The sequence below is a fragment of the Phlebotomus argentipes genome, unplaced genomic scaffold (assembly GCF_947086385.1).
Source record: "Phlebotomus argentipes unplaced genomic scaffold, Phlebotomus argentipes genome assembly contig_5, whole genome shotgun sequence".
Taxonomy (NCBI): domain Eukaryota; kingdom Metazoa; phylum Arthropoda; class Insecta; order Diptera; family Psychodidae; genus Phlebotomus; species Phlebotomus argentipes.
Genome location: NW_026776165.1, coordinates 9,321,004 through 9,339,809, shown reverse-complemented (window position 1 = coordinate 9,339,809; position 18,806 = coordinate 9,321,004). Strand labels below are relative to the sequence as shown.

General features: G+C 40.2%; 1 protein-coding gene across 1 annotated transcript; it reads right to left on the bottom strand.

The window, feature by feature from the left end:
* Positions 1-643: 643 nt before the first annotated feature.
* On the bottom strand, positions 644-11,644 carry LOC132265549 (long-chain fatty acid transport protein 4). The gene is made up of 4 exons (XM_059766257.1): positions 11,403-11,644; positions 6,140-6,444; positions 3,472-3,860; positions 644-2,589 (listed from the first exon to the last, which is right to left on the bottom strand). Exons 1-4 carry the CDS (start codon positions 11,430-11,432, stop codon positions 1,217-1,219), a joined length of 2,097 nt encoding a protein of 698 aa, XP_059622240.1. The 5' UTR covers positions 11,433-11,644; the 3' UTR covers positions 644-1,216.
* Positions 11,645-18,806: the final 7,162 nt, after the last annotated feature.

Genomic DNA, 18,806 nt, shown 5'->3' with positions numbered 1-18,806 from the left:
ATGATTGTGGGGGTTTTCCAACCTGGAAAATGTCCTGAAGTTGTCGATTTAGGTAAAACTTCCAGATCGTGTCGTGTCTTCAATTGGCACTTCAGTGAGACTAACCTTTACCCAGTCGCTCTCCTGCCAGCTTCAGATGGAAATTTTAGCTTCTTCAGGAGCCCTTTTGGACTATCTGAAGTCTTTATTGAGATGCAGTGTGATGCGATTGCTCAACGCTTTTCTTCGCCACATTTTTCTCTTATGCTTACTTTTAAATGCACTTCGTATCTGGATATTCTTACATATTGCCCTCATTTGTCGGTTGAATTCATGAATAATAGACCTGTTACATGGCACAGAGGCCCAAATTGGTTTAACACTGAAAAATGTCCTGTGGAAGGAAAATATTTCTTCTATTTCCTACACAAATTATCACCGAAGGTTTTGTATCTCTGGAATTGTGTGCAAGTCGATGAGCAACGCGATGTTGGAGCCTGGATTCTCACAACGAAGGACGAATTCAACGCCATTCTTGCAGCTCGAAATGATCACTTGAAGACTTTGTCACGTATTTTAGACATTCCTTCATCACATTTTGTCCTTAATGATGTCATTGGGGAGAATTGTAATACATTAAATTGTGAAAGCCTAAACAACTGTATCGCTGGAAAAAGAGGAAATGCTGTGAAATCATCCAAAGCGAACGCATATTTGGTTTATATTCTAGTTTTATGCTTTATTTTATTATTGGTTGCCGTTGGTTGTAAGTATGTAAGAGATTCTCTAAAGAAGAGAGTAATTTAATCAAGTTAAACGCTATTGCCACACTCAATCACTCAAAGTAATTCAATAGAAGTGGTAGTTTTATCACAATTGTAATGCCTTATTGTCCAAGTTGTGCACTGACTGGAAGTCAGAATGTAGTGTTGAATATCGAATAAAGACACTTTTGAAACTTTGTGTTTACTGAAAAATATTTATTTAAATAAATTGTCATCCTCTAAAAAAAAAAGTTAAATTGCAGTGTATAAAATGTAACAAATTCTTACACATAATTCTCTCAGAAAATGTCCTAAAATTGCAAACACTTCAACCCTTCCGAAAGACTTAAGATTAAATGTAGAAAAAGGATTATGTACACTCATAAAATAGTAACATTTTATCACACATCACAAAGTACACCTACGATCAGCGCACGCGCGCCTGATAGTCAAATACGGAAAGCCGCGCGAGCTCAGAACCTCATCTCTCCGGAACAGATTTTGGCATGGATGTCCTTCGTCAGCTCTTCGTACTGGCCTTTGGGCGTGAGGTAGTACAGCGAGTCCTTCACGATGTCCGGATCGAAGCCGTCCGTCTGCAGGTCCAGCTTCTTCAGCTTGTACGTGCCCGTCATGTCCACCTTCGTGAGGAGACGCACAAACTGCGGCCTGGCGTAGCTTGGCAAGGCTTTGCGCAGACCATCGGCAAGTGCTTGCAGGTCCACTTTGCGCTCAGGATCCAGAATGGCCGCCATGCCGGCGCGTCCCTCCAGGCCGGGAATCTCCACGCCAAACACCACCGCATCCCTGTATCCGGCCACATTGCTCACCTGAGCCTCCACTTCGCTCGTGGACACATTCTCGCCCTTCCACCTGAAAGTGTCTCCCGTTCTGTCCTTGAAGAAGAGATTTCCCCGCTCATCGGCAATCAAGAGGTCACCTGAGAGGAAGGCCGAGTCGCCCTTCTTGAACACGTCGCGCACGATCTTCTTGTCTGACGCCTTCTTGTCCACATAGCCCAAGAAGGCACGCGACGGATTGCCCGGCAGAATCTTCCCAATGAACACTCCCGGCTCATTAGCCTTGCACAGCTGACAGAGGCCATTGCGACCACGAATGGGATCTCCAGTGGCCGGATCTGCTCGAATGATGGAGATGGGATACACCGAAGGAATGATTCTGGACACAAATCCAATCGCTCCCACCGTATTGTCGATGTTCACGATGTTCGCATTTCCCTCTGTGGCGCCATAAAACTCCGCCACTCGCGGAATGCCAAATCTCTCCACAAATTGTGGCCAAATTTGTGGTCTCAATCCATTGCCGAACACCAATCGCACCTGGTGTGCTCTGTCCGAGGACGACGGCGGCGTGGCCAGAACGTAGCGACACATCTCTCCAATGTACTGCGCCACGGTGCACTTGTACTTCTGACAGTCCGGGAAGTATCCGCTGGCGGAGAACTTCTTCCTGATCACCACTGTGGCGCCGAAGAGGATCGCCTGACCGGCATTCATCACGCCGCCGGCCGTGTGATACAGCGGCAGCGGCGTGTAGAAGATGTCGTCCGACCGGAAGTTCGCCAGATAGTGAATTGCCGCGCAGATGAAGATGTAGCGTGAGTGCGTGATCACGGCCGCCTTGGGCAGTCCAGTCGTGCCCGAGGTGTAAATGTACAGCAACTGATCGTGATGGCTGGGCTTCAGCGCCATCGGCGCCTCCTTGGAGGCGGCCAGCATGAGACTCGTGAGGTCCTTGGCGGTATTCTGGCATTGTCCATTCGCGGCATCGTTGAATTGATACAATGACACTGTTGATGGCATCGTTGGGAGGATTTCCTCGACGGCTGCAACACAGAGAAGAAAACAAATGTAAATTTATTCAATGATAATTAAGTAGACTTTTCAGCATCAAGTCAGCCTCAAGTTCATTACAAAACTTTGAGTGTGAACGCGCTTAAGATTATACTTTCGCTCAAAAAATGTTTATTCATGAGCTTTTGGCCAATGTTACACAGCTTCCAAAATAGGTAAATTTTTTGGTAAAGGTCAATCGAGTGGAGATGTTTCAAATTGCGCATTTTTCTTGGATTATTTCTATCATTGGTTTCTGAAATTCAATTATTATCTTGATTTAGCAAAACTTCTTCTCAAACTTATCATTGTTCCATGTTATTGCTTTAATAACAATTTATATCTCAAGTCACATGTCTCAGTTTCACTTCAATGAAATTTGTCATTAGAAATTTAATGAGATTGTCGTGCACTTCAGAATTAGATCTCAACTGAACTCAAATAACCGCAGTGAAAACATTCAGCATTTCTTTTAATCATCAAAGACGTCGCAATTTTGCTCTTAATTTGCGCTTCATTCAGTAAAGAAAGATTCACAAAACCTTGTTCAACTCAACTGACAAAGTAATATCACTAATTAAGTGGGTAAATACACAGTAATTATGCAAAAATTGTGTCACTTTAATGAGCTTCATTATTTAATATTGCAATTTGCATCTATTAAGACCGATAAAACATTCTCATGAATGGCAAAATCTCTGACTTCCTCTCAATTCACCCACAAACACCAAAAATAATCCACAGTTTGCTCACAAAAGTGTGAAATCAAAGAGCGAAAAGCGTTTCGAGAGAAAAAATCGTCACGCACAATAAACCGTAGTCGAAAATCAATCACATCTTTCAGAGTGAGTGCTAATTCAGCTTTTTCTGCTCACCTTCAATGAGTGACTCCCCGAAGATGAGCGCATTGCACTTGGCCACTGTGACGCTGTGAAGAAGCGAAGCCTGGCGCAGGTTGTGATTGATGAGCGGCACAATGACGCCCAGGCGTGACAATCCCAGCCACATGGCCACGAACTCCGGCCGGTTCTCCAGCAAAAGTCCCACGACGTCGCCCGGCTTGTAGCCGTGCGAGTGGAAGACGCTGGCCACGCGATTCGAGAACTCATCCACTTCGCGGAAGCTCCACTCGCGACCCTCGAACACGAAGCAGGACTTGTCCGGCGTCTTGGCCACGTGGTCGGCGAAGACGTCCGCCACGGTGGCGTTGCGTCGCTGCAACTTCTTGACCAGCCACAACAGCCGAATGTACCGGAAGAGAGCTCTGAAAGTGAAACACAGGCGCTTAGAAGGCGACGATCTCACGCCTCGATCGCTTTTAGCACGTCCAGCAAAAATGAGGAAGACTGAACAAGAAGATGCGCTAATGAGATGACCGATGAAAATAACAGTGATAATTTCTAGCCAGACGCGTTGACACATATTTTTATGGGCAACAGACATATTAAAAACATCGCTACTAACATGCCCAGTGTGTCGAGAGTATTCCTCTCAGTGTGTTTGCATATAAATCTGCACAGCGTTTTCCCACAATTAAGTACAACTTTTCACTGTTAAGTAATAAAACGAGAGTCGCGGTCAACTGTGAATACTAATCATGTTGCAATTCTACGTAAAACTTCTTTTCAGCTTGGAAATACCCCAAAAATAACTTTATAATTAATTCACAAGAGATAGTTAAGCAAATTAATTCCACATTCATAGTTCATAAAAGACCAATCGAATGACCAGGAATAATCTCTTGCCTAATCATTAATCATTTTATTTGCAAATTTCAACTCTTGTGCTGACTTTTTCCCCACTGGAAATTCTAGAGAGAATGTTTTTTCAATCAATTAAAAAAAAATGCTCGGAGTCAAAAAGTCAAACGAAAAAGTGAATATATTAGGAAATTTCCATTTCCCAAAACTAAAATTTTATAATAACATTGACAGTGAGTTGCAGAAACGGCGCAAAGAGATTCACTGATGAGGAAAATAAGAGGTCCGAAGGTTTTTGCTCTCTTGTAAACACCAACCAGTTCAATTGCAGATTTTTATACCTGCGGTGACTTTCACTTTCGACACTCAAGTACACCATTTGAGTAACCCACGAGATGGTCATTGGGTATCGCAAGACTTGCGAAAGTCGGGGAGATTTTCTCAATTTTTCACGATATAGAGAGAAATTATATATTGGCAATGAAAAAAACTAATACAATCTGCCTCACGGAGAGTCTCTTTTGGGCTTCTCAGACGCTCCAAAGACTGGTTTTATCCACATGAAAATTGACGTCAGCATTTCTGTACACACAAAAAGCTCTTGCATAACGTCACAGCCAATTTGTGAGACTCTTCAGAAAGACACACTGTTCATATCCAGCGAAATTACTTGGAAAATGATTGCACTGAGAGAAAAAGCATCAACAAATTGGTCATTTATGGAAATTAAACTGATAGGAGTCTTTTCTTGTGGTGTCCAAAACGCAAAGAGCGACATTGAAAAAAAAAACTGCAAAGTGCAGAGTATTCGTGACCCAATTATTCATCACCAAATTATGTAAACACCATGCATTTTATAGTCATTCGCGGTGTGTTTTTATACACTTTGAATATCTCTTTCCTACCCACACACAATCAAAGACGGCATAAACGACAGAAACGTTAGGAAATCGCAAGATATCCGTCGCCTTTTCAATCACAACTTGCATAAATCCGATTGGAAAATTAACATGATAATTTTGTCTTGAAATGTGTAATTTGAAAGAACAGAAATTGCATGAATATCTCAAGTTATGCGAACGTTAAAAGATCTCATCTGGGAGTAGATATCATGCGTCATGCAATGTTATCGATTTTGCTGAAAATCTTTAAGTGTTTCTCAATCTAACCTTGAAATCGTCAAAAAGATCTACGATTTTCCCATCTAAAAATCACATTTTTCAGCTCTCACTGCGATTTAAAACAATGAAACTAATTGCGTTCATTCCCGTTCTAAGCTCATTCTGTAAACTTCTGTAAAAAGCTACACAATGAAGAGAAAAACTCGATAAGGCTTTGCTATTGACCTCTCTCCTGAGCAATGCCACATGCTGAATCTTGTTCTCGTCTCATTCTTGCGTCTGTTGACCTCCGCTGACGGTCACTTCTTTATCATGCGTGCGCGATAATCGAAGTGCTCGACTGAAGCCAAATAGCGATAGAACTGGGTCACAAGACAAGGTCTATCCGGACATTGGCCCCAAGATCAGATGTGCGGGAAGTGTTTGCATTCTGATGGAAATTTTCTCTCAGTGCAATGGACAATGGAGGAATGCCGCGGACACCAGATATATCTACATGTTCTGGATGCACTTTTTTATGAATTGAACACGCCTGTGTGGCAATGCGGTGTGTTCTTTTTGGATTTCTTTACCCACTTTTCTCTTTTTCCCCACTGCCGTGATCGCGCGCTTTTGGATTGTGGAATATCGCCGATGAATATGCATGATATCTACGCCATTTCCCACTCTGTTCACCACAGCAATGGCCACTCGCGGCACCACGGCGATCTGTGTGTACTCACTTGATGTCCCGCGGGGCGGTGATGGTGGCGATGTAGAACCAGCGCCAGGCTCCGCTGGCCGCGAAGGCGACCAGCACGGCCACGAGGAGCGCCTGCAGGCCCCAGATCCAGCCCATGAAGTACCACAGGAGCGTCACGATCGCCACAAGACACACAAAGCCGACCGCTACGATCGCGACACGGCAGTAGACTGTGCTCTGCTTGCCCACCTCGCTCGCTGCTGAGCCCCTCCTGGCTAAGTGCGGCTCGGCTCCGTGGGCAGGTGGGGGCGCCGCGTGGCCCTTCTCCACATCCTCGCTGCTCGGCTGTCGGCGAGAGAGCAGAAATGCCTCGTGAGTGCGTGTCACGTGGACGCGGGACACGAACAGTGTCCGTCAAATGCCGAGCGTGGCGCAGCGCAGCGGAATCAGGCGATTCCGGAAGAAAAAGTGCCGGAAGAGCATCCAAAGAGTGGAAGATGCAGCAAATGCCACAATATTTGCACGCACAGAGCCAATCAAATGCTCAATTTGTCAACTATTTTATTTACACACTCCACGGAAAAGCATTCTGCGACGTGGGCGCAAAATCCACCACCGCGATTCGTATGTGAAGATAGCTTTTATCCGGGACACACTGGAAGCTCGCCAGCAACATTTTCCACACCTTCCACACGCTATTCACCACTAAATTAACCCATGCATGGAGGAAAAGCAAGACAATTGTTGTCTCCCTCTTAACATAAGGGGAAACTTGATCTTGAAGTAAGATTGCTTTGGTGAATTTCGCAAGCTTTTATAACTTTAAATCTCAAACAAATTCTAGGATGAGTAAATAAAAATCAAGTTCAACTCATCAATTTAACGAATATTTTATGCCTTTTATTTTACAATAAAGTACATATTGCAGAATGATTGCCAATTGTCACATTTTTGTTTCAATTTTGTGTATAATCACATCATAAAGATGGAAAATCTCTTCTTATGTAATCGAATGATATCGATACTTTTTCGCAAAGGACATACAAGTAGTAACAAGATTAGTAGTAAATTAGCGAATGTGAATGAATACTTCTGTATTTCGATATAACAATGTATACCAAATCATAAACATATTAGAGAGTCTTTACGACTGCATAAGTTCAAGACCTCATTTTGATAAATTCTGACGAGAGGTGTGAGTTTTAGCTCTCAAAATTGACGTGATTTATAGCTCAATTCGTTCAACTGATATTTCCAGTTTTTTTTCCAATTCTTAACACTGATCACTCTATTTTGTAAGACACGATTCATTATCACTTTCTATTTTGGACATTTATCCATAATGTTTTCCGCAGACGCAGGTTAGCGGAAAATTGTTTATCAATTCCAAGGAAATTATCACCCAAACGCGCATTGCGATAAAACTCTATTAACCGACAAGCTGTTGAACAAAGAAAATACATATTAGCAAGTGTTATGCTGACGATACCAAAGTGACAATTAAAATTAACAAATGTTCCTGGAAAGCAACCATGTTTATCCCTAATGATATATCTTGCAATCTTCTTGCGCAAGTATGAGATTATCACGATAATTTATTGGCAATTGTGCTTGAAATTACACACCGAAAAAATCACAAATATTCACTGTACGCAAGAATCTTTCCATTAGCAACGGTGATTTATTCTTGCGTGCCCGAAAAGCCATAAGAAAAGGTCTCACCTTGAAGTATCAGAAGGTAATTTCTGTGATTAATTTCAATCAATAGTTGGATGTTTGTGAAATTTTCCACTGCGGAAACACTTTTACTCTCAACTCACAATATTGTGTCTTTTTCTTTTTCGCGTTTGCTGAATTGTGAGAGGATCATCACCAGGCGTTTCCACTGGTCGCTGGAGAAGCTGTGATGATTGATTGAATCTGAGGGCATTTCTCAAGCACACTCAAAGCTGAGTAGCGATGGAAAAAGGTCAACATTCCCCACGCATGGGCTCCAAAAAGAGATTGAGAGCAAAAAGCTATGGAGAAATTGCTACTTCATTGTCTACTTGAGCACTTTTTGTGCACACTTTTATATGAATTCGACGGCACAGATAGAGCAATCAAATAGCGAAAGTTTCCAATTATGATGGATGGAATATGAAGGGAAATGCTGAGGCGCGCGTGGAAAAAAGCGCCATAAGCAATTGCCATGGTAAGAGCACAAAAGATCTTTTATAGCTTTTTAATGTGTAATCTTGGCGGTTTTGTCTGTGCCATTGCTAACAATTGTAAAATGTGACATTCTGTGAAATATGTCTATGGCGAGAAAGTCTCTCGCTTATTCACTCTTCTATTCAGTGTTTCGCACAATTCTTTGCACTGCCAAATTATTACTGTATTCAAGTGCACTTTATGTGGAGAAAATATAGCTTAAATTACATGTGAATGGAGAAATTGTGACGTCAGAGTGTTGTGTTGAGAAAACAATAAGACGTGGAGGAAGAAATGTGATCATTAAAACTGGAATCACTCACTCCTCAGTAGAGTGGATACCCTTGATATTCGTATTTTCCTGAAAGAACTCGAGTTTTTATGGCTTTTTTTTTTTAATATTCATTAAACTAGCAAAAATCTATTTGACAATGCTTTGCATAAAAAAAACTCATCAATGCTGAGAAATAGTGTAGAATCATGTGCAGAATGTCGTCTAACAACACCAACGCACACTTCCAATCTGTGCACACAATTTAGAGTAATTCCAATGCGAGTTAATCGTCACGTACACCTAAAGAAGTCGTCACAGTGTTCTTGAATAATTAATGCTGCATCTCAAGAGTCGATGATCGACGCCGGGCATGAATTATGTATTTCATTTAAATAACGATCTCGCACCACACAGACTTCCGATGATGATTTGTGTGACTTTATGTATGCTTGGAGATTACGCGACTTGTGCCTCGTCCACATGCTAAACTAGTTTCGAAGCCGGCATTTTCCACCTTCGACAGTCGTCTAAATTATAATCTACTTATCATAATATTATTTATTTACTTGGAAAAGACATAAAAAACTGCATGAAAGCACCTCGTGTTGGTTGATAGACATTTAAATTGGGAGAATATCATGTTTTAGAATATTTATCGCTGAATTAAGTGAATAAATTATTCAAAGATTAACGTGGTGATAATCTGTCCATCGCCTTCGCGTTGATCGTGGAATATAGCAAATCACACAGCCAGAGATCAAGTGCATTACAAGAGTCTATAACCGTTTGCGCAAAATTGCTTCATAGTTGATTTATATTAAAATATTAGAGGTCAAGTTGAGGAATTTATAAATGCTTGTGTCTTGAAAAATACTCCATTTCCATACAATATTATATATTAATTCTATTGAGGAAAAGACGTTAAACTTCCAGCCACAAGTAGTTATATACTTTTTGATAGAATAACCGGATGTCTGGCAGTCCTTCGGGAATGAGGTTTTGCCCTTTTGATCTTGATATGAGAAAATTTATGGAATTTTGATCGTGAAAATTCAATTCACCTTCACACTCTTGACACCCTCTCTTAATTGGAGTGTTATCAAATGCAAAATAATCCTTTTGATAAGATTCTTCTTGACCCATAATGATTATTCAACAAGTTTAGACAACTTGCTTCTTAATAAGAAACATACAAGCAGCCTTCAAAGTCAAATGTTTCCATTCCAAATTAATAACTTTTTGTACTGCTCTTAAGCTTTAAGCAAGTGTTGAACCTTCGCTTTATTGCTTTATTTGCTGAGAGAGTTCGAAAAGACTCTTGCTTTGTGATCCTCCGCAAAAATTCCAATGTTATCCGCAACTGTCCAGCAGTTTGCAGAGTGTATTAGAGGAAGATATTTGCGCCTCGTGCAAAACTCTTATCAATCTTACCAATTATCTCGCAGTCTTATTTGAATGCGATAAGCAAACACCAGCAGAGCATTCATATCGTCGTCCTCTCGTAATTTAAGCAACAATCAATCATTCTCTCAAGTACACAAGTTCTCGGTCCAAGTGCTTCAATCTGCCGTTAAAGGTTTCTCATCTCTTTCACAATTTTCCATGTTCAAGACACAAATACTCAAATATTTGTACCTCCAAAATTACAAGAAAAAAAAATACATTAACAAATCTTCTTATAGTTCTTCGGCACGTGCTCAAGACAATGTTGTTCCCCAAAGTAAATATTGATTATTTCTTGCTAATTGTACTTCTAGCTTGACTTCTAGCTGATGTCAAATGATCTCCTAATATTATCATGAACAATTGTTTGATTTCTCGCAAGTAATTCCTTAGATATTCGCATAGGCACACTAATTATTGAGTTTTTACAGTACACAAATTAGGTAATTTCTGCGCATAAAGCAACACACAATGTAACACAATGGATCAAATATTTGAATTCAGTCATCTCCCATCGGGTTTTTTTTTCCTTCCCTTATTTGCTTACAAACCGCAAAGAACACGCATTCTCCCATGAATAGTGAGAATTGTTCCCTCCCTCTGTAATTCCCAATGAGGTAATTACATATCTGCGGGACTCAATCATTTCTCTACGTGCCTTATGCTTTCTTAACAATGCTCACACCAACAATTACAATCCTCATAATTGAGCATCAAAGTGATGCTTTTTGTCTGTCGCTCTACTGGTAATTAAAGTGCATTTGTCATTTTTGCACGTACAAAGTTTCTAGTTATTGTGTTTTGCATGTGAATTCTGTAAAAATTCTAAAGACGCTCCTTTTATTCCACATTCATGTCATTATTTCACACATCATTGACAGCAGCGGTAGAAGAAATTAACTGTGCGCCCGTAAATGAGAATTGCAATCCTTAATTAAAAATATGTAAATAAAAGGCATCGAATATTCATAAATAGTGGTGTTTTTTTTGTCCAGAATATGGAAGATATTTTTCAGTCATTTTTGGCAATTTCACGTGTTTTTATTTGAGTTTTATGCTATGCGTTGAAATATTTATTAATTACTATGGTCTCTATTTTGTAGCCAGTTGGATTGGCAAAACAAACGAACGACAAAATATTCATAAGTTCACTTATGGAATATTTGACTAGATCTTCATAGAGACCGCTCAGGTGCCCAGAGGCTTAATTGGAAATACATTCAACTGGTGGTTAAAGTTAATTAGCACTTATTGTTGGATGATCAAGCCGAAAGACAAAGGCTTCGGCGTGAGCTCTAAATTGGATATAAATATTGAATTCGCCTCCGTTGATGATTAGAAATCACAATAAATCAATAGATCCGCCGTTTATAGCTTAAATGTAAATTCATACCTTGAATTGATTATTATTGTTATTATTCATATCTCTATTAATTACTCTACAGTTGCACTGCACGGCACTTCATCACTTTGCAAACTGTAAATGTTTGACGATAAGTTCTCTGCGCTACTGGAAAATTTATCACGCGTTATCACACGAGAGGATTTGCCGCGGGTGTTTAAAGTGTAACATGGAACAGGTTCGGCCACTCAACAAGAAGTACTGGCACAGAGGCACTTATCCATCGAGCGTCTTGCCTAGACTTTGACTCCAGTGGAACTGAGACTATCGTGAACTTCAAAGCGTGAATCGATCGCGCTCGCGCGTTGTTTTGTGGCGGGAAAGACCGTCCGCTTATTAAAATCTTATATGCGATCGAGTACAAATTCCACTTCTTCAGGCGGCAGCCCCTCCTTCATCCACCGTGTCTTCAGAGGCACACAAGAGTGTGCCCGTTCTTGCCATCCGGAGGCCTCTTGAACTGTCTCATCGCTGACAATGGCCTGACTTTTCTCCCGCGAGGCAGACCTCGAAAGAAAAAAAGTGTTTCGTACACACAGCAGTGAAATGTTTCAATTATATGCTCATTATTCCCCTACTTGCTGCCGTGCGATCCACTTAATTTTCCCTCTATTGAGCGGATGCACTGCCAGAGATTATCGGGAATGACGGCGTGGAGATAAAGCGTGGGAATTGGCGTCAGAACAGTTATTGAATCGCTCAACTTCATCAATTTTTCCAGCATACTTATTTGCACTGTACGCCAAATCTTATTTGCTCATCCAATCTAACTTCTCACGGTGATCAAACACACGGGATGTGGTGTCTTCCGAAGTTTGATGGCAAGGAAAACAGACACAAATTGTGTAAATTTCATTTATAAATTTCACCATAATTCCTAAATTGATCTCACGTTGAGATTTGTTGTCATATGACGTCAATATGCGCAATTTCACTGTGTAAAAGACAGGAAAGCATGCATTTTGAGCATCGTAATCGGCAAATAGTGAATAATTGTGGGTTCCATTATGGGTTATTGTGTTTGACATAGAAAAAGCACGCAATATACAATTACTGATTGAAGAGAAGATATGAAATATACAAACGCCGCGGATGGTAGGTAAATAAATGGTTAAATTTAATATTTTTCTACAAATCGCAATTCTTCTTCTAAATTATCGCCGAAACCGGATTTAGAACCAAGCTATAATTGAAACTAAATTGACCACAATGTTTAAACAATTTCAATAAACGTGAACCTAATAAATATTTTAAGAGACTTTTCATAGACAATTTCCATACAGTCTTAAATCATAAATCATTTTATGTACAGAAAATTGCATTTGCATAGCAATAAAATAATCTTAATTGGCCCTATTCTTTTCTAAGAATATTCAAATGGAGAAAAATATATCTGTTCTCTAAAATACAACCGCACTGGAAAATCCTCCCATTTAATCTTCATTTATTCAAGTGATCTTTAGACTGGGAAAAACACGTTTAAAAAAATCGAGTTTGCGATCTTTTGTCCAATAGTTGGGCCCGAAGTTGATCACTAAATCAAGAGAATTCTCTCCATCAGTGTTTATTTTCTTTTGCCTTTGCAATTATCTTCTCTTCACATACGAGATTCCTTTTTTTTGCACACTCATTTATGTGCAGCATTCAGTGTAGGAGCGCCTTTAGGTTGTACTTGAACAATGCTGAGGAGATAATTTTTCAAGTTGCAACTTCACTACAAATTCAAAAGCTCCCCATCAGAGTTGCGAGGCGCGCTAATAGATGTTGCATTTAAACAATTTCATTTTATGATTGTGACATTTGAACCTCAACAATTGTGCCTTTCAACGAATTTCACTTGGGATGAGCTCATGCAAGTGTCAGACAGCAAAGTGGGATGCATTTAGCCACAGAGATGACGAGACCCTTGACCACAATCTGCATCTCGAGAACCTCAAATCCAGTTCAGTGACACACACCAGCATCGGCATTGGCTCCCTGAGCTGTGTTTTAATGACAGAGCGCCCAGCAGAAACTTGTCAAGGCAGAGAATCATTAACTCCCCTCAAAGCGGGCCATCGCACTTACACAACGTCATTCACGCTCCTATTTTTTTGCATTTTTCCATCTCAAAACATTCGTGACGGCGCGAAACGTCCGGCAAGAATTGATAGATTCCACTTTGGATAATCGCAAGGTAATTGCACCGTTGCATAAGCGTACAATTTGGTAAAAATTCATCAATTCTTTTCACCTCTTTTTGCTGTCAATACAATTCCTGAGTAGTGAAAGATGTTGGGAGATTAATCACTACAACACTTATTATCAACTTCTGAAGGGCTCTCGCGTATTGTAAATATGGATAAAAGAGAGATTTTTCAAAATATTTTTACGGTGTTTGATTTCAAAACATATTTTTATGCCGGAAAAATATAATATTTCCACACTATACAGTATGTAATAATTAGTCAACTAACAGCTTATTGCTTCAAATTAAGCACCCGGAAGTCTCTATATTGGGAACTTGAAAATCTCAAGCAGAACTGTACAAAAATACTGCATTCAAGGCAAAGTGTACATTGTACAGATTGTTGAGCATTTCGACAAAACGGTGATAAATTTAAAGAATTCGTGTCCCATTAAAATCTCTAGTCAGTTCAGGACTGAAATCGGGTTTCAACTGGTTAATCTTCTTTCAAGAATACTTCGGGAAATAGAGAGTCAATGATTTCTGTTCTCCTCCTCCATTATTTAAAGTGTCATCATCTCTTTATGAAGAAGTCCTCGTGCCTCTGAGTGAAATGAAGTCATTTTGTCAATGAATAAACACATATAATTATATTGTGCATAGCAGAACACCATGTTGTCTCATGCGAAATGAACCTTAGAGCAACCTCCGGACAAGTGTATTTATACCGCCAAGGTTGGTTAATTTTGTGAACAGCACATTATTTTGCAACAAGTCTCTTTTTTTGCTCTTTAATAGTCAATATCTTCCAACGTAAGATTTTTTCCTTAAACCCTAACTCATTGTGTGCGTTTTTCATCATTATGAATTGCCTCAAAGTCTGTGTAGCTTTTGACGGATGGCAAAAAGCAGCAAATTAACTTTCAACACCACATGTAGAAACGCTTTTGGGTGTATACGAGAAACAAAGGGAAGACCAGCAATATTTGCCACTTGAGCCACGCGAGGTCCTGTCGCATCTTTTGGGAAATTCTCAACATCATGACAAACAATTGGCGCGGCTGTGATAAATATTGACGGAGACTGACACCTCAAATTCGACACCTAAACTGGAGATCACTCGTGGCTCCTCACTTCCACACATCAAACAGGGTCGCTTGATTGAGTGTGGCACATGAATATCAATAGAATTCTACATAGTTCTTTCATTTTTATACATTCCACACGCCGTAATTCTTCCGTTCCTCTTGCTGATCACAATTGCGTCATGGACTTTTTCGTGTGGAGCACACAGTGCCAAAAGAATAATCACACGTGATTTCAAGTGCCTCAAGTATCTTATGGCTCTTGGTCTTTAAACTTGTTGTTTTACCCGACGACTCTCCACTGATACTGTAGATGAATTGCGCTAGATTATTCCGTTTATTTGAGATTTGCTTAAAGTGAGAACACAACGAGTGGGCGGGGCTCCACGCTGGGCGGAGCTTCCAATATTCATCACACACATCTCCTTCTTCTCTGCACTTTGTTGGATTCTTCCGGGATTTCCACTTATATCTAAAAATGTAGAAAGAAACACGCGTAAGTAACCTGTTTGATTTTCCGTGGCACAATGTCAATTTTAATATAATTTCCAAACTTTTTACATTCCAACCAACTGACAGACTTCACAATTTCAATATTTTATGAATTAGGATTATTAACAGGACGAATACAGCACACATTATTGCCAAGCCGAGGATATAGAAATCAGAATCCTCCTCATCTTTTATGTGAGCTTCCATTTTTCCTTTTAACTTTTCACAGCGATTCACAATTTAAAAGCCTTGTGCTTCCCTCTAACTTCACCTCAAATCTGATGAGCTTAATCCACAACAATGCAAAATAACCCATCGATTCTGTCTAATAAGTATTGACATATGTACAGCACATATAAACACAGAGAAGACAAACCGGATGCTTGAAAGCCAACGCAGATTTCTGAAGTACATCCAACAACATCTTATGAGAGAGACGAAAAACCCAACTCACTGCTTCAAGAGAATCCCACCACTTGTAGCCTCGTCCTGCCTTATCATGTCAAGTCTACTTTATGAAAACGATAAAAATGAGACGTGGTTTTCGCAAAATTGAATGAATGTGATCACAAATTCTGCTTTATGCAACTCGCGCATGGAAAAAAAATGCCACGAAAGAATTCACGCGAGATCTCGCTTGTCCAAGCCCAAAAAATTTCTCCATCTGCCTCAGTGTCGCGCCAATAAAAATGTCTCGCCACGACGTTCATGACCTCATGGCGAAATTGCCCCTCCCGCAGACGCACATTAATTGCTTCCCATCCATGTTTTCACCATAAACATTGCGCAATTGATGGCATCTCGATTAATAAATGCCTACCGAATATGGGCACTTGTGTCTGATCTACTCAATCTCCTCAATTTCTTCCCATTTCTCGTCGAAAAGGCGTGCATTCTTTCATTAGTGTCACCGCTGATGGGCACTCGAAGTGGCTTAAAGACTCAATTCAATGCGATTCAATGCGGTGGCCCGGCAATGATAAAGGGTCTCCTTGCTATGCAACCTTCTTGTGGCGACGGCGATTTCACGGGAAATATTTACTCCCAACTTTAATACCAAGGGCGGTTATCGCTTTTGTGGACTGATCTCCGGCGCGCTTATCCTTCGTGATCTGTGCCGAATTTCTCTGGGCACGTGAGGTGAATTTTCTCCTCTCTCTCACCGCACTTCAACACTTGTTTTCGCGTTTCCAGTTCAAGGGGCCGAACAAGGAGTGAAGGTGTTTTACAAGTGATCATCCAGATTCATATCACTCTTTAATAACTACGCGAGAAATCCATTAGACGGCTGTAAAACGCACAATTGGAAATGCGCCTAAAGTTAGTCAGTTTGCGATCATTTAAATCCAAGACATTGCATTCCATTTCGAACTGGATTGATTTGTTCTTAACACTCTCATGACGATTTACCATTCGAATGAAAATCACCTGATTTTTTTTTATATTAATTGACTGCTATTTAGTAAATTGCTAAAGACACAATTATTTATCTTTCATCCTGAAAATCATTTTATTCACTAATGAATTAAGTGAAGTTTACCTCACAAACTGTGCCAACAGACATTGATGGTAATTGAATGACAATAACAAACATCGGAAAAGCAAGAAGCGAGAAAACGCTGTGAACTGCACATATGTATGCAAACGGTAACACATGACTTTGGGATTAAAGTTTACCAACCACTTTGACAACGATAAACCAGTTAATCATAAATTTATACTTTTGACAATGAATCTGAATTGCGCTGAAATGATTCATGATTGCATTGCAAATGTGCAAGAAATAATTAAAGTGTTAATAGAGTTGAATATTCCTTCATTAACCTAATTAATTTTATCATGTGACATTTGAAATGGTATTTATTATATTAAACGAATTCTCTGGAAAATTATTTAAGACACAACTATACCTATATATGAAGAAGAGAAAAGATTTACAATACCGAATGAATAAATGAACAAAGTATTTTTACAAAGTTCTCTTTTGTTTCTTATATACAAGCAAGCATGAACATGCTAGAATCATTTTCGTTTTATGAAATCAATCAAAATCTTTTTGCAAAAATTTCCCAATCACCGATATTTTGCCACACTATCAGCCATTCTTTGGCCATTCCCTCCTGTTGGGAATTTCCATGGGGAAATCCTTAAAGGTGTCAGAATTCCCGAACACGTCCACACGTGGTCCTTAAATTGTTTTATGGCGCTGTTTGCCGAGAAGCCCATGAGTTTGTACTTACCTTGTGCGTCCTAATCGGATCTCTGCCTTGGCAGGCACAAAGGTCGGAAATATATTGCAGAATCCTCGGTCTTTTTCCTAAGCGCCTCCTGAAACGTAACGGGAGGCGCCTTCGAAGTATTCCTTTCTTCATGCAACCTCACACTTCTCGGGAATTCCTCAGTGGCAAAGCATGATTTTTTTGACTGTTTATAAAAGTTCTTTTAAAGTTTCCACTATAGGAGAAGCCAGAAGTCACATGGAAATGCACAAGAATGGTAAATTTAAACATGGAGAGACGTGAAACAGAGAAGATGATGTAGAAAAGTCAGAGTATTGAATTTCATTTGGTACAATTGGTGGCTCATGAAGGAAGTTTTTTTTCTGCCTGAGGACACACATGTTCATCTTGATTTGGGTCTGAGAAGACACACAAGATGATGAGCGATTTACTTGAACTTTTCTCTGCTGGCCCATCAAATTAAACAGTTTTCATTGCGCTGTTTTCTTGGGGCCACTCAGTATAGAGGAAATGGCTTGGGAAATGGAAAAGCGCCTGTTTAATTCACGCGAGTTTATTTGTGATTTTGTGAAAAATCAATTGTGAGCTCAACGGGATTGAATTACTGGGGGGGGGGGGGGCAATTAAAGCTTCAAAATTTTACGCCTCTCTGTCATGGGCGTTGTTGTGAGCATTTTGCAAAGGAAAAAGCGAAGATTCCTCCTCGTCACTCGTCACGAGGCTGTGGGAAGATTTCTGGCCTGGAAAAGAGAAGTCACCACAAGAGGGAAATCTCCTGCCACATGACCAGATGTTCGCTCTGTCTTCGAGGCGTGTAAAGTTCCAAAATGTGATTTTTTCCTCACTATACTCTTAATTAACTTCATGTCAGACAACGATTCTTCCCCCTTTTGCGCCTCTCTTGCGCCATTCCTTGCCTTTCATAAATATTTTTCTTGGATGCCATTCATTGTGAAATCACCCCATTTCCCGCCGCTCTCGCCCAAATCTTTTGGATGCTTTCGGGAAGATTTCAGGAAATTGTGGTAACATTGCTAGTCAATTTCAAGGAGACTTTCCACACAGAGTGATAAAATTTCAGTAAAGTTGCTCACAGCTCAAGCCTAACGTCCAACATTTCTTCGGTGCGCCTTCATAGCCATACAAAATGGAATATTGTGGCTCTATAAACAGAGTCACCAATAATGCTGAGTGAGGAAGAAGAAGCGCTAAAAGATGCGAGGGAGAAGCGACAGCCCTCCTGCTTCAGACATCGTTTTTGTTTGCTGGCAAAGGATCTCCCCGACCATGGGAATGTTATTGTCTCATGTGTTCCAGGAAAATTGAGCCTTTGAATCACTTGATTTCCCTCGAACTGACTCAATTTATTTCCACACATTCCGTATATCTTCCATTTCGGAGCGCGATAACT

What these genes read in the sequence shown, in the direction of transcription:
- LOC132265549 (XM_059766257.1), bottom strand. Translation starts at nt 11,432, where the DNA reads ATGAATAATAACAATAATAATCAATTCAAG. An exon ending in ACCGCCCCGCGGGACATCAA is followed by an intron (nt 3,861 to 6,139) that starts GTGAGTACACAC and finishes TTTCACTTTCAG; the next exon opens with AGCTCTCTTCCGGTACATTC. An exon ending in CGGGGAGTCACTCATTGAAG is followed by an intron (nt 2,590 to 3,471) that starts GTGAGCAGAAAA and finishes TCTGTGTTGCAG; the next exon opens with CCGTCGAGGAAATCCTCCCA.